The sequence below is a fragment of the Salminus brasiliensis genome, chromosome 1 (assembly GCF_030463535.1).
Source record: "Salminus brasiliensis chromosome 1, fSalBra1.hap2, whole genome shotgun sequence".
Taxonomy (NCBI): Eukaryota; Metazoa; Chordata; class Actinopteri; order Characiformes; family Bryconidae; genus Salminus; species Salminus brasiliensis.
The window spans coordinates 63,822,882-63,837,648 of record NC_132878.1 but is presented as its reverse complement, the minus strand read 5'-3'; the positions used below and the strand labels follow the sequence as shown (position 1 = coordinate 63,837,648).

At 42.9% G+C, this 14,767-nt stretch overlaps 2 protein-coding genes across 3 annotated transcripts in view; one reads left to right on the top strand and one right to left on the bottom strand.

Moving 5' to 3' along the window:
- cep85l (centrosomal protein 85, like) overlaps positions 1–14,767 on the top strand; it is a 60,907-nt gene that overhangs the window by 28,824 nt on the left and 17,316 nt on the right. For both annotated transcript variants that reach the window (XM_072686260.1, XM_072686250.1), the window contains exons 3-4: positions 4,232–4,631; positions 4,726–5,053. In XM_072686260.1, the coding sequence (XP_072542361.1) occupies positions 4,232–4,631; positions 4,726–5,053 (728 nt within the window). The remainder of the gene's footprint in view (positions 1–4,231; positions 4,632–4,725; positions 5,054–14,767) is intronic.
- pln1 (phospholamban 1) lies at positions 5,943–14,451 on the bottom strand. The gene is made up of 3 exons (XM_072686237.1): positions 14,329–14,451; positions 9,182–9,563; positions 5,943–7,161 (listed from the first exon to the last, which is right to left on the bottom strand). Exons 2-3 carry the CDS (start codon positions 9,334–9,336, stop codon positions 7,143–7,145), a joined length of 174 nt encoding a protein of 57 aa, XP_072542338.1. The 5' UTR covers positions 9,337–9,563; positions 14,329–14,451; the 3' UTR covers positions 5,943–7,142.

Sequence of the window (14,767 nt, the reverse complement as noted above, 5' to 3'; positions counted from 1 at the left end):
TTAGTGAATTCATCAACTTTACAGAAGGACATTCGATGTATTTAATTTAGCACACACAACTTTTATAATCTCCGCAAAAAAAGCATTGCCAATAGAATGGGACATTTTGGAGGAGCTACACATGATCTTCAGGTTCCAAGTGTTGGCTTAAGGGGTATAAAGCAGGGTACCTGTGTTGCCAGGAATGATGAAACTCTGTCCTGTACGTTTACAATGAGTTAAAGTGGTGTTTGTTGTCCAGAACGAAACAACAGCCCCTGACCTCACTGGCTGAATGTGGTGGATTTCTTCTGACCAACTACATGTTTCATTACAAAGAGCATAATTAGTCCTGTTTAATTGGATGTCTGGCAACCCATCCCTAGCTATTACTAGGGATTACAGACTGTCTAATAATGCCCTTGATTTCCGAAGAAATGTTTGAGGAGCATCTACAATGGACACATTGAAGTTACATGCACGTATCATACTTTACGTGATTAGATCTGATATTCACACATTTCAGATACATTAAAGTCTGGCATCCCTATACTGTAGTCCATTTTAGCATGTCTGTGTGTTTTACAGCATTAGTGAATGTGTGGTGGGGCATGCTCAGTGTGTGTGTGTGAGCGTGGATTCCCCTGTGGAATGTGCACTCTCAGTTCTCCAGCTGCTCCACACTTGCCGCTCAAGTGCCAACAAGGAGCCGCATTGTCCAGGCTGCTGTTGAGCCGAATGCCAGTGTGTTTTGGCTACAGAAGGCAGGCACTAAGGTGGAGCACACTTTAAGGTGGGCCACTGGAAATTAGACACTTGGAATTTAGCTGGTCTTAATGAGGTGGGTATTTCAGGCCAGGGTTATGAACCCAAAGACTTTGAGAAGGCATTGGAAAATGTGTTTATTGGGACTGCTTTATTGGAATCATTATTAAGAGTGACATTAAAGCTTTGAGGATCTCTAGAGCGGCCATTAATTTGACTATTTTTTCTTGATGAATCAATCATCATAAATATTTTTTTACTGCTCTGTCATTCTTGTGATGGACACACCCGTTTATATAGAATTCTTGCCACATTTGTTAAAATTGCTGTTATATTATCTTTGAAAGGTTTGCTGTTTTTCAGGTTAGTGCATTTTATGTATGGCCTTAAGAAAAAACTATTCTATAGGATTGATATGTCCTCTAACTCCAAAGTTTTATTTTTGACATGCAGAATGTCTGCTGTTGGAGGACACTTTAGCGTGTGAATGACAGTAATGTGACGAGAGCAGCACTGACAGTAATGTTTCCTCATGCCTTGTCACACACTGACAAACCCAGTAAGCTCTTCTCTCACTCAGAGTTGCAGCATTGCACCCACAGACTGACTGCTTATACGCAGGTCCCCTGGCTCAGTGGCCTACCGGAGGCCTTCTGTGACCATCTGACAACATCCTCATCCTAAAAGGGCAGACAGCATTAGTTTTGAGAAATGGCCCTCAGTCCCAAGGACACTATACACTGCACTTGCTACAGATGACAGTATTTAAAATGAATATTAGGATTAGGGGTAAAAAAGCATGGGTCGTGACTGATGGGGAATAATCTTTTATTTTTTGAGAAATTATTTCTAATGCAGTTGTATTTTTTTGGAAGATTCAAGTCTTTGAAAAAAAAAAAAACAGCAGCAATCAGTTACCCACTCTTAATATGTTGTATGTGTGATGCGCCACACTCCTGCTCCCACTCCTCCTTAGCTCTGGTCTTGTTAGATTAGAGTTGACTGTCAAGGGGAATATTGAATCGTGAACCCAGTATTATGAATCAAATCAGATCATTGAGATTCCAATTCAAACCCTGCAGTAAAAGCAATTTCAGCACTGCTTCTTCTGGGAAGGGAAGAAGCTCACATCCAGGAATGAGAGACTATAATTGTTTCCAGTTAACCTCTGATTCCTTCAGTACAGTAAATCTTTCTGTAGCTTTTCTGCTGCTTTATCCAAACAGCTGGGCTCTCTGGATAGGCATGTCTACTCAACTATAGTGAGTGTCACATAGAAAACTTTGTATTACTGCCATCTGAAAAACCTGACTCCTCCTGTTCCTCTCCTGGTTTCCAATCCTACCCTGGAAAAATGTAGAGGAGGCAAGGGGAGCAGCCGATCCACTTCACCATCATCAGATTTGACCTTGATTACTGATTAAGTCAGCCAATGACAATGTTTACTTGAATGCTCGCCCCTACGAGTGCAGCTGGCTTCCTTCACATTGTCTGTCCTCTCTGGCTGTAGAATGACCATTAAAAACATGGACCCTGAGGTTCGGTTTCCTTTCATTTTATAGAAATTAAGCCTAAAATGTGCCCCGTGTTGTCAAATTTGCGATCAGAATCTGTGCAGTAGAGACCAGATGTGGAGCCGGACTCGCCTACTCATTTGGTTGACCTGCCCCCTTCTCCCAGACCAAGTGCGTCAGAAGCAAAGTCTGTTAGAGCAGAGAAAGCTACCTGTTGGAATTAGACACCGAAGATAGAAAGACAGTTTAGAGGAAAAGAATGAGGTGGCAAATGGCCTGTTTTAACATTGAACTATATGGGGATGGGCGGAGCAACACATCTTACTGCAACCGGTCCACAGAGGAGCTAAACCTGTGGTTGCTTTGAGAGATGCAGTACCTGTACCTGTACCTGAGAAATGCAGTGTATTGTTTTGCTTGTATTGTATTGCAGTATGTTGCTATGAACATGTATCATATGAGTATCACAAAGCATCATAGGGTGTCTCTTATAAGTAAACAACAGTTAAGTGAATGACAGGTGAACTCTGATGAGAGCAGCTTGTGAGTGAGAACGTTTGGATTGAAGGAACGACGCAAGTCAGATGAGTTCAGGGAGAATTTTTTCAGAGCTGTGGTTCAGCGTTGTTTGGGACTCGTTCCTACGGGGCTGGAAGAGAATGGAAAAGAGATCATGTACTCTGGGAACACGGTGGATTATGGGATGTTTGAGGACGGTCTCTCTTTCTCTCTTAAAAGAAAGCTTCTCCACTGCAGCATCACAGTTCTTTTAGTTAACGAGATGCAAAGGGCTTTGATGTCCTAATTGGTTTATAACTGTATGAATATAAATTATGTTCTCTTTTTATATGGTGCAAATACAAAATCCTTTGAGGACATGAGGAACTGATCAATACTGGCCTAATTCAGCAAGGACGTTAAGGGCCATGTAGATGACATACACTGACTGAGAACTCTTCATGGCATGGATTCCACAAGATGTTGAAAACACTCAGGATTCTGGTTCATGTTGACATGATGACATGCATCACTCAATTCCTGCAGATGTGGATGCTGTGAATCTTTTGTTCTTCCACATGCCAAAGATGGATGGAGGTCCAGGGGCTGGGAAGACTTCTGAAGAACACTAAACTCATGGTCATGTTCATGAAACTAGATGTTTGTTTTTGTTACATGATGCGAGATCATGCTGGAAGTAGTCTTTAGAAAATGATAAATTGTGGTCATTAAGGGATGCACATGGTCAGCAACAATGCTCATTGGCTGTAGTATTTAGGCGATGATTGATTAATATTAACAATCCCAAAGAAAACACTCCACACACTATTACGCCACCAGCACCAGCCTGGACTGTTGAAACAAGGCAGCTTGGGTCCATGGTGCTTTCAAATTCTGACACAGCATTCTTTTTACTGAAATCTAGATCCCATCTTCAGAGCCAGTAAGATCATATTTTTCCCCATTTCTGGACGTTACCTGAAGTTGCTGGCATGTGTCTGCATGTGTTTATGCATTGCACTGCTGCCACATGACTGGCTAATTACTCTCTCTCTTTCGTACTGTGTCACTGTAACCTCAGGTTCATGTGCAGTGCCTTGGGGGCTGGTGTTTTGCCACACATGACATATTACACACAGATCATGCTTTATTCATGAGAAACAGCAGCTGCGAAATGCCGTTAAAAACTGTCCGCTACTGATCTTTGCTTTTCTGTAACTGATATTGCAGAGTCAGTGTGTCTAGCCAGTTAGAGTAATATTTTCAACTTTTCTCAGATGAATGTTTTATTCTACCAGTGTCTATTGAATTTTAAAATGCTATGACCACTCTACTTACAAAATGTTGAATCAGTGTCGATCTTTCATGAGTGTCTAACTTTAACCACCTCTGTTAATTTGCATTAAACTCAGAACTTATTGTTTTGCCATCAGCTCACCAACATGTGTGTCTTTTTCCCCCTATACTCTTTGCAGATCACTCTAGCTCGAGTGGCACCCTGTCCTTCCAGCCGCTTCGCTCACAGGGCCCCATCCCCACGGCCCACGTCATGCCCTCACCCTCCACCTCCAGGCTCAGCGCCCCATCAGCCCCTAGCAGCCCCTGGAGCAGTTGCCAGCTGCCCTCGCCCCTAGACAGCCCGCTGGACATGAAGGACCCCCGGCCCGTCCGCCGCTGGTCTTCCCTCACCCGGCTAAGTGGCCAGGACAAAAGCAGCCCGTCCGGTAGAGCCTCATACCGCGCTGATCCCCATGGCTCCTTGGACCGAGGCCTGCTTTACGGATACCGGCAGCAGGAACCCCTGAGTACAGATGCTCTCTTGACCCATGGCTTGCATAAGCTGTCCTCCACCAACCCAGAACTACCACGTTACAGGTACGAATCGGGGTGGGCAGCAGACCAATAACCGCAACACTTTTTTTTTTTTTTTACAATAATAATTTTGTACCGGTATACCTCCCACCCCTAGGTACGAGCTGGGCAGCGGCACCACCTTTGCCAGAACAGACTCGTCCTGCTCCTCTCCGCTCAAGCCCAGTACATTGGACCTGAGCTACAGTGCCTTACCAGAGAGCAAACCCACCACTGCAGGCTCCCTACTGCTTCCCAGCCCGAGAAGCTCTGCACTAGGGCACCAGTCGGTAGGCGGCTCCCCGATCCAACCAGCCGTCCGCACCCAGATGTGGCTGAGCGAGCAGATGGAGTACAGGCCCGGGCCAGAGGGCTGTGGACTCAACTCCTGGCAACAGGAACAGCAGCAGCGTGACAGACTGAGGCAGGAGGCTGAGCTCACGCAGGTAACATTGCATTTACATGTGTTGAATTTAATGCACATGATCTTATACCTACAGTGTGACATTAGAAGTCCTGCACAGAGACTCTTATTGAAATAGCAGTGACAGGAGTGCTTGGACACAAAATTGCATCTCTTTCTTCCATGTGCAGTTATCTGTTAAGAAAATATAGGCTAGTCTTAGGATATTATGAGCTTCAACGTCTAAGTAAATTGATCCAATAACACAAAATTGTAGTGCATAGAAATTAGGAATCAGTGATGTCTTAGAATCTGGAAATATTTTACAAGAAAAGGCTTAAATCACAGAGGGTATTGTAGGTGGGCGTAATTGGCTTTAGATCACAGGTTTTCAGGAGGGTAATATTGTTTCAAAACAACATTTTAAGAAGTGTTCTTAAAACTGAGGGTGCGTTGCTCCCTGGTGGACAGATTGTGATATGGCACAGATTGTGATATGGCACAATATGACAAATTATTTTTGCATTATCCGTCTAAAGGGTATGAGGGAATCCATTCAAATAATATAGTTATTGTTTATTTTTAGGGAGTGCCCAATATGGACATTCTGATCTGGTGCTATTTTTACTATAGTGTCTGTTAAGGCTGATACATACTTCAATAAAATGTAGAAATTAGGACTACATTACCCTACATCACCAGAATGTTTTTTTTTTATTATTATTGTAGGACTTTTAATAGTGGTTCGGTCCCACTGCACAGCATCATATTAGTAGATCCTGCTATAAAACTCTACAGGAGCACTGACTTTTTCATCCTGTGATATGTGGAGGTTGCTCCTAGCTATGCTTGGGGCTCTGTTGCTCTTTCACAGGGCAAAATCTGCTCATTCAGCCACCTCTGAAGAAACATAAGAGAACACTCGGTAGAGGTAATTGTCAGTGAAGGCGGTTTATTTTTACAGATCTGTTTTCACTCATCACTCCAAAAGTGCTGTTCAGGAACAATCAGTCATCGTTTACAGCAGTTTAGTCCACTTAACTGTGTCATTGTTATAATATTGTGCCCCCCACATGTGTCTGTGTATATATCGGCTTGAAATCAGCACACTTGTTAAAAAGAAATGTTAGAAACTGTGACAGTGCCTAGTGTTGTAAAGGTTTTGTGATTACATATACACTATATAAAAAAATTATATATATACAAACCAAACACCTATAAGAATTGTTGTGAAAAACTGTGAAGGCTTTATAAAATAAGTGTTCCATGTCATTGGAATCTCTTCCATACCTTGAGGTGGGGTTCATTTGATTGGCAGAGAATAGGTATGTTACTCTTGATCCTAGGCATACTACATGCTTGTTTTGTGGACTTTACCAGTGTAGAATCCAGTGGTTTGTGGAAGGAGGTCACCTACTTCTAAGTCCTAATTCTTTTGCTGGCAACATGTGTGTGTGTGTGTGTATTATAACTTTAATCTCCATCTGTGAAAAAAATCCAGATTTTAAAGAATTAGACTTATCCTGGCTGTTTTATTAGATGCATTAGATCACACTGCCTAATGCAGTGTGGAAGATTATCCACTAGATGGAGCAGGCGGCTGCCTTTCAGTTGCTCATTTGGGTTCCCTTTATAAGTACTAATGATAGGAACTGAGAAACATTTGTTTTAATTTGGGCATGTTACGTTTATGGGTTGTCTGTGCCTTTTTTTTTCAGAATAAAGGACTTTTAACCAGGGTTTGTAGAATTGCATTTAAAACCCATTAAAACATGGAACAAATGCTTAACCACAGAGGTAGAGAGAAAGAGCAAGGGTCCCCATCGCTCTCTATATACGTCTCAGGCCATTTTAATGCTTGGTTAGTTGAAGGGCAGGCCAGGTCACATCATCTTGACCAGAATGAGCATCAGCAGCAGCACCACTATGATGAGCAGGAAGTTGAGCAGCAGGTTTAGGCCACGGTTGTTGGTTAGATCCATGGTGTGAAAGCAAGTCTGTGCTGGAGCTGTCCAATCTGATGATGGAGTGCTTGAGCTCGCAGTGAAGCAGTGGCTGGCCTGGATGTCACCGGATAGGCTGGTGGTCAGTGTGCAGGAAGGTGGACCAAGCTACACCATGCTGTTGATCCTTCACATGACGTGGAAAGAGCTAAACATGATTGACAAGGACAAAGGAAAGCACATCATTGCTGTTTTGTGTTTGTTTGTTTTTTTATAAGAAACAGCTTTGCCCACACTTAAGGGGGGTATCTGTGAATAGGCCACAGTTGTAAGCCTGTGTTTGCTTTAGTTTTGTGTTGAAGCTATGAGGCTAATGTATCTGACGAGAGCTAGAAGCTTATACCCCACCAATTAGCATTTGAACAGACTGCATTCCTACATCATGACACACAGCAGTGCTAATTTGTGGGGTATGAACTTCTATTACTTGTTAGCTACATTAGCCTAGCAGCTCCAGTGCTGAGCTAAAGAAGCAAACTGCAGATATGTCTTGACAGATCGACTGCGTTTTGGATGAGGGGGGAATCTGTGCTTCGTAGTCAGAATCCAGTGTTCTGGTCACTCTCTGAACAGCTGTGATGAATTATTATAGATTTATCATTATACACTTGGATTGGCCTGATTAGCATTGTGTGGGATGGTTCGATGGTTGAACAGAAACATTGCTACGCACACATTCAGATCACTTAGTGTTTTATTGCAGACTTAGTATATTTCAGTGACACACACTGTGTTGGGTCAGGGATGGCTAGCCCAGTGCTCAGTGCCTTTGAGTCCATTTGTCAGCTAAGGTAGCATGCAGTGAGAGGAAGGGCAACGGAGGACTAGAGTGACCAAAGCCTCACAGCTGCTGCCCACAGTGATGACAGCCTCTTTGTCCTCTGCAGCCCGGTCAATATTCTGCCTCTCACTCTACCGCCTGTCCTCAGCTCCACACTGCCACTCTGCCTCACTGAGTTAACCCCTGGAAGTCTGGAGTCACTTTGCTTTACTTGCTGTACTTCTAACATTCACTTCTAGAACTACAGGAGGTTATAACGCTGAATTGGCGGAGTCAACTAATAGTGTTGCAGAAGAGTTGTACATTGTTGCTATATTATGAAGCATTTACTATGATATTTCAGTTGGTTGCTAGGTTGTTGCTAGCCACTGTGGTGTGCGTGGGAGTTTTGCTAGGCAGTTGTTGGGTAGTTGCTAGGTTGGTGGTAGAATATTGCTGTGGTTTTCCAAATGTGGTTAGGCTAGGTGGTTACCAGGTTGGTGCTAGGATATTGCTGTGGTATTTCAAATGGTTTCTGGGGTATGTTTTGTGGTTGCTAGTAGAAATTACAGGTTACTGTGCAATAGTGTTGCTCTGTAGTTGTTATTGTATTCCTTTTTTTGCTAGGGTGTTGCTATTCAGTTGTTATGAGGTTGCTAGGTTGGTGATAGGACATTACGTGGTGATTGTTAGGTATTCTAAATGGTGGCTAGGGTGTATTTGGTAGTTACTAGAGTGTCGCTAGGCAGTAAGATCATAGCTTGTATATTGCTAGGTTGGTAACTGTTGGTTGGTTGCTTGCTGTGCTGTTTTAGATGTAGGTTATTGTTGGGTGGTTGCTAGTATGTAACTAGGTGGTTTCTATGCTGCTGTGAGGGTTGCTAGGGTTTTGCTAGGTCGGTGCTAGGCTCTTGCCATGATATTTAATACAGTTGCGAGATGGTTGCTAGGATTGCTAGGTGATTGTTACTTTGTTGTTGCTATGTTGCATAATTACATAATTAAATACATTTGTGATAAAATAATTGGCCACATGTACATTTAATTTACATTCTGTGTCGATGCAGATTCTGATGTCAGACCCTTTTTTGTTTCTGTGAAACGAGGACTGAACATACAACAATATCTCCAGAGTAATTCAGTTTATAATAAGAGCTGAAGCGATTCTGTGCTTGTTTCAGTGAGCAATGAGTGAGACATCATTCATCTAAAATCAGAACATGCTTCTGTTATAGCAGCTGATAACTGTGGCTTCTAAGGGTTAAGAAGTGGTGTTACTCTATGGGTGGGTCATTTACAGAGGTGGTGTGCGATTAGCTCACATACTCTTAAACCCCCTTATAAAAACGCTCTTACAACCCCCCCCCCAATCGACAGAGTCCATGACCCTCGTCCTCCTCCAGCTCACATCAACAAGACGATGATGTAGATGAGCAGCAGGCAGATGAGGATGAGGCAGAAGTTGACGAAGAGCTCCTGCATGTTCTGCTTGGCCTGCTGGGGTACCTCCATGGTGGACGCCCTCCGGATGGCCGCGCGCGTGATGTGCTGCACCTTCTCCATAGTGGAGGACAGAGAGCAGCGCAGCAGCGCACACTAGTGGCAACAGAGGTGTAATGCAAAGAGAGACAAAGAGACAGACAGAGAGATGGACAGAGAGATGTGGAGGAAGGGCAGCGTCTCAGAAAGGAGTGTGGTGAGATGCAGGGAGTGGATGGAAGATGCAGTGGAGGTGCTTGTGGTTGTCGTGGTGACAGAGGTGGTCCAGAGGTCGGATGGACTCCACAGAGCTGAGGGAGGGACCAGCAGAGAGGCTGTATGAGTAGGCATGCACACAATATGGGATAAGTCTCAGGCAAGGGTGTAAAAGACTTCAGGCCCTTACAGTGCCTTTGTTTAGGAACTGATTAATTACTATAAGAAGATTTTTTTACCATGATTTGGTCATTTTTTTTAAAATGACATAAAATAAAGGGAAGTAGGAAGGTATAAATAAAAAAGCTACATAGGAGTCTTGTGTTTTTTATGTTTGACAATAGTCTTAGAATTTAAGTTAAATTCGCGCCCTTCAGATAGGTACATGCACTTTCAGTCAACCCATTATTATGTGCCTTTATAACAGAAGAAACTTTCAGCAGCCAGTTTATAGTGTGGTGTTTTGACATTGTTGGCCTTTCTAAAAGTTTACTTTCCGAAAAGACCTCGCAACCCCATCTGTAGAGTTTGTTGGCTGTTGGATATTTTTAGGAGTCCTTCAGGGACCTGCACTCTCCATGTGATTGTCTATTCCATGCTCAGAATTTTCCTTTTTGGTTCCGATAAGAAGTGCCGGGGCAAGGACGGATAGTTCATAGATGAATCAAATTGATAGAAAGCACCGAAAACCACTTTTCTCCCGTGGCTCAGTCACGTCGTAACAGTGCTGTTTCTGTTGGATTGGTTCTGTGATCTTATCCCGACACTCAGACTCTACTCAGAGTACATTTGGAAAGGATCCAAAATAACAAAATGTATTTTAGAAATGTGCACAAATGACTGGCTGTTATCTATTATTGCTATAGAGTGTTTTTCCTTATTAGCGTGATGTGAGTAGTACTAGTGAATGCTTGGCAGGACGTAATGATATTAAAGGTTTCAGTTTTACTAAAACTGGCCGTGATTTGGACATTGAGCTTAAGTTGTATGTCAGAAGCTGTGCAGGTAAGTTTTGTTCATTTTGAACCTGTTTAGGTTCGTCTGTGTTCAGCTACACAATGTACATGCATTCCTTAAACATGTCAGTATTGGTATTGTAGAAGCATGCGATTTGCAAACGTTTGCCTTGCCAGTATCTTTGCTGTGTGCATCCAGATCAATCACAGATGTGCTTTGGATGTTTGGATTAATCAAGGCATTCGCATGATACAATAAATGTAGGTAATTTGGTCAAAAATGGGCAGGTCAATCTTTAACCTAGTCCCAATTGAAGGTATATGGCAAACACAATATGTATGTACCAGTATAACTGCAATATGGTATTTTGTCCATATTGAACATCCTTAATCATTACATTAAACTAACACCCCCTTACTAGAGATGTAGTTACTTCGATTTGGGAATAACTTGATGGGGTAGATGTTTAATGTTATGACTGTTGACTAAAAAAAAGCTTAAATATGCCAGTGTGACTTTTCCCCCAGGACTGTTTATTCCTGCTATACACAGAATTAGCCTTCGGCAGAGCTATGGAATAGGAGGACGATCCTGTGCTTTGTGTTGCGCTTATAGGAAGATTAGATGCAGTTATTTTGTGTTTTGCACAGGAGATAAGGCACTTTTACTAATAACCTCTTAGTGTTGAGGAGCAGAGAAGCTTTCTCCTCACTGTCTGGGTGGAGGGAAGCTTATCTTCCCCTCTCAGACTGCTGTTCTTCAGCTGGCTCCGCAGCAGAGAGGAGCCCCATGGGGAATGTTCTCAAAATCCCCTTCACTGCTAGGGGAGCAGGAACAAGCCTTGTATCCTCAAAAGCCCCCGCATGACACTATCTACTGTGCCCATGGTGCACACTAAAGGTTATTATTAGGACTGACCTTTGCCTATCACCACAGAGGGCCATTTCTAATTGAAACTGCTGCCTACACTTACTGAGCACTGAGTGATTTTTCTCCATCCAGGACTCAACACCCTCCCTCACTGCGGCCTAAAATGCAGCTGCCAAAAACTGGCTATAGCTGCACGTCGGAGGACACGTGACTCTCGCGTTTGTATGTCGTAGGTTAAGCATTTAATTAATTGCAAAATGCTTGACCTCTCTCTGTCTGAAGTGTTGGGCCCCTTCTCAAGCAGATTTAGAGATTAAGCAGATCTTTTTAAGTCCAAACATAACAAGATTAGCATGTAGGCTATCAGGATTTAAGCAATTTGTGTTTGTTTTTTTTATAAGCATGCTTTGAGAGAGTGCGCTGTGGTTCTGCTACTTGTACTTGTAGCCCCTTAAACCCCATAAACCTATACTCAGCCTGTACTTCACTTCCAACCGACAGATGTTACATATTGGCTTCCTAGTCCTTCAGTGGTGTAGCAGATTGGTGTTGAGTGCAAATGATACACAAGGACGAGAAGATCAAATCAGCTGTGTGGGAAAAATTCCAGTGAACTAGCTAACTATGGAGAGTGGACACATTGAGCATGCTAATGTTTACACATTACAGGCTGTACCAGCTACTTCAGGGGGGGTCACTAGATGGAACCAACTGTAACTTTTGTAAGCTCTACTGTTTGTTTGAAATAAATGGAAATAAACCTAGCCCTATGCATTTGGGGGCTTTTATTGCTTTGTTCCTGTTATACCGCAATTGTGTTGAATCACAATGTCCAAAACACGATGTGAACTGAACAGTGATTTCTGTATACTGTTACACACCTAGTACGTACTGAATAGGTCTTACAGTAAGCCTGTGGTTCAAGGGGTGAAATGAGTGTTTGGTCTGTGCTGGTGTTGGGTAGAGTGGTTGGTATGTGTAAAGTCTGGAGGTCTGTATGTGCAGTGCTGGGTTTGTACTAGTTTTAGGCATACTGTAGTCTAGGGGAGTAAAGCTCTGGAGTAAAGCTCTTCTGAAGATCTGATTTTGTTAGAAATCTTTAGGGTCTGAATTATTTGAAAAAATACATTAAATATATCGACATGAATGGAGAAACTATTTTCTTCAGATGGATCAAACTTAGGTCACTGGAATGCCCTGCAGTGTGTTTTCCCTCTTTTAACAGCATGAAATCAATTCTTGACAGCCTCACTGATTAAGATGATAGATTAGTTGGCAGTAAGTGCATAATTCATTGAATATTATTATAATTGATTGTAATAGCCAGACTGATTCTTCACAGTGCACTGCTTCCTTTTTAAACCACTAGTAAACTAAGTGTTGGGTTTGTGTTGGTGATATGCCGGAGTGTTTGACTTGGTGAGTGACAATGCGTTGTGATCTGGCACTGCCTCCACCAGGCGCCTGTCTCTGCACACACATCATGGGCCGAGGAGGTTTCTGTCAACACCACAGCCCAAAAACATTCTCCCAACCCAAGTGGACAGTCATGAGGGTGGCGGGGAATGATAAGTTCCCTGTGAACTATGCTGATACACTCTGTGGGGAAAACCGACCCTTACATGGTTACTCAAGCACATGTCCAAGTATGCCGCTAATATGACCCCGTTTATTTAGAAGGCTTTTTAGAGCATCATTTGGCTAGAGGCAATGCTTTATCACTCGAAGACGAAGAGGAGCCAAAAAGGCAAAAAAAAAAAAGGCAGGCCGAAAATAAGACGGGTCCGAACCGAAGAAGGAAATCTTTTGAAAAGCTGGCCAGAGCTTTCCCAAGCCTGCGTGTGTTTATATGTGTTTTTCCCCTGTGCTGGCAACATTCCTGCACAAATAAAGTCCTCTTGAGGCAAAGAGAGCCGTGCAGTTGGCCTGGCCTCCACACTCAACTTTCCATGATGGCATGGCAGAGCAATGCACTGGGAGCTGGTGGGGGGCACTCCAGGGCTTTTGGACCTTCAGAGGACATCAGGGCCCACTCAGAGGTTGGCTCACTGACCAGTGCAGTGGGCCTGGACAGTATAACTTAATAGCGACTACATAATCCCTCAAAGAGGACTTGGTCTCATTCAGCAGTACTGAGATTGGTGAGTAGGGGTGTAAAGGTGCTTTCATAGTGATCATTCGAATGCATTGAATCATTTTCTAGACAATCATATTCACATCAAATCAAAGGTCAGAGATTCACACCCCTGTTGCTAAGTGCCACTTGCATGATAATAAATATCAGGCTTTCTAAGAATTACACTGTCAGTTCAACTAATGCTGGTGTGTGTATTTCTTCCCTTCCTGTGTGTATATATATATATATACACACATTCAAGAGACCTGGCCGTTTTTCATCCAAATTAACACAGATTAATTGGTCTCACACACACACATACGCTGACATCCAAAAAGGCTGTATATATATGGATGTCAGCGTATGTGTGTGTGTGAGACCAATTAATCTGTGTTAATTTGGATGAAAAACGGCCAGGTCTCTTGAATGTAAACATACAGTGCCATGTAAGTAACCATAGCTTTTAACCTGGTGTCTCTGGTTTTTGTTTGTGTCAGTGAGTGAAGAAGAATGCATCTGGCTGCCCTGTTAAGGCTCAAAGACAAAGTTACATGTCCAAGCATCTGAATATAAGAACTGCTACAATAATGTAGGCTAAATATATCATGAAGGAGGTACGGCAGCATGTAGTGTTAAAATAAGGCCTGTTTTTTAATTTTGGAGGTCAAGGTCAAAAATGCACTTCATTTTTTGGTCTGCTGCTCAGGACGTTGTGAGGGACGTGTTTTAAGAAACGTATTCATGTTATGTTAAATGAAGTTGCAGACAGACAAATAATCCATTTCTGTTTAATTGTCAGTTTACATAATGTACGCCAATGGTAGCAGTAAAAGCAGCGGCGATTCTGTACAGAAGTGAGTTTCACCGAGCGTATTTGTGGTGGAATGGTGACCGATGATGAAGGGCAGCTTTCTTACCTGAATCTGTGGGTGGACGGCTATGGCAGTGCGGTCCAGCCTGTGTGTTTGTGTTTATGTCCCTCGCTCTGGTTCAGATGCTTGTCCAGTGGGGTGAGGCTGGGCTCTGGGAACTTTGTGGAGTATGTCCGAGAGTTTATGAGTGAAAAAAAGCAAAGGGGTGGAGAATGGGAGGGGATGACAGGAAAACAGAGATGCAGAGGAGGAGTTAGGTCTCTTATCTTCACTCAGTTGCTTTGTTACTAAAATCCTTTAACTACTTTGGCTTTGTGTATCTGTCCATTTCAGTACTTTGTACAAATTCATTGATAGTGGATCAGCTGTGCCACTGAATTGTCAGAACCCAAGGTCATTGTAACACATCATCTTGCTGGGGTTGGTTTCAGTAGCTCAGTGCTTTTCCTTTTGTTAAGTTGTGTTTCTCTTGTTGTTGTTTCAA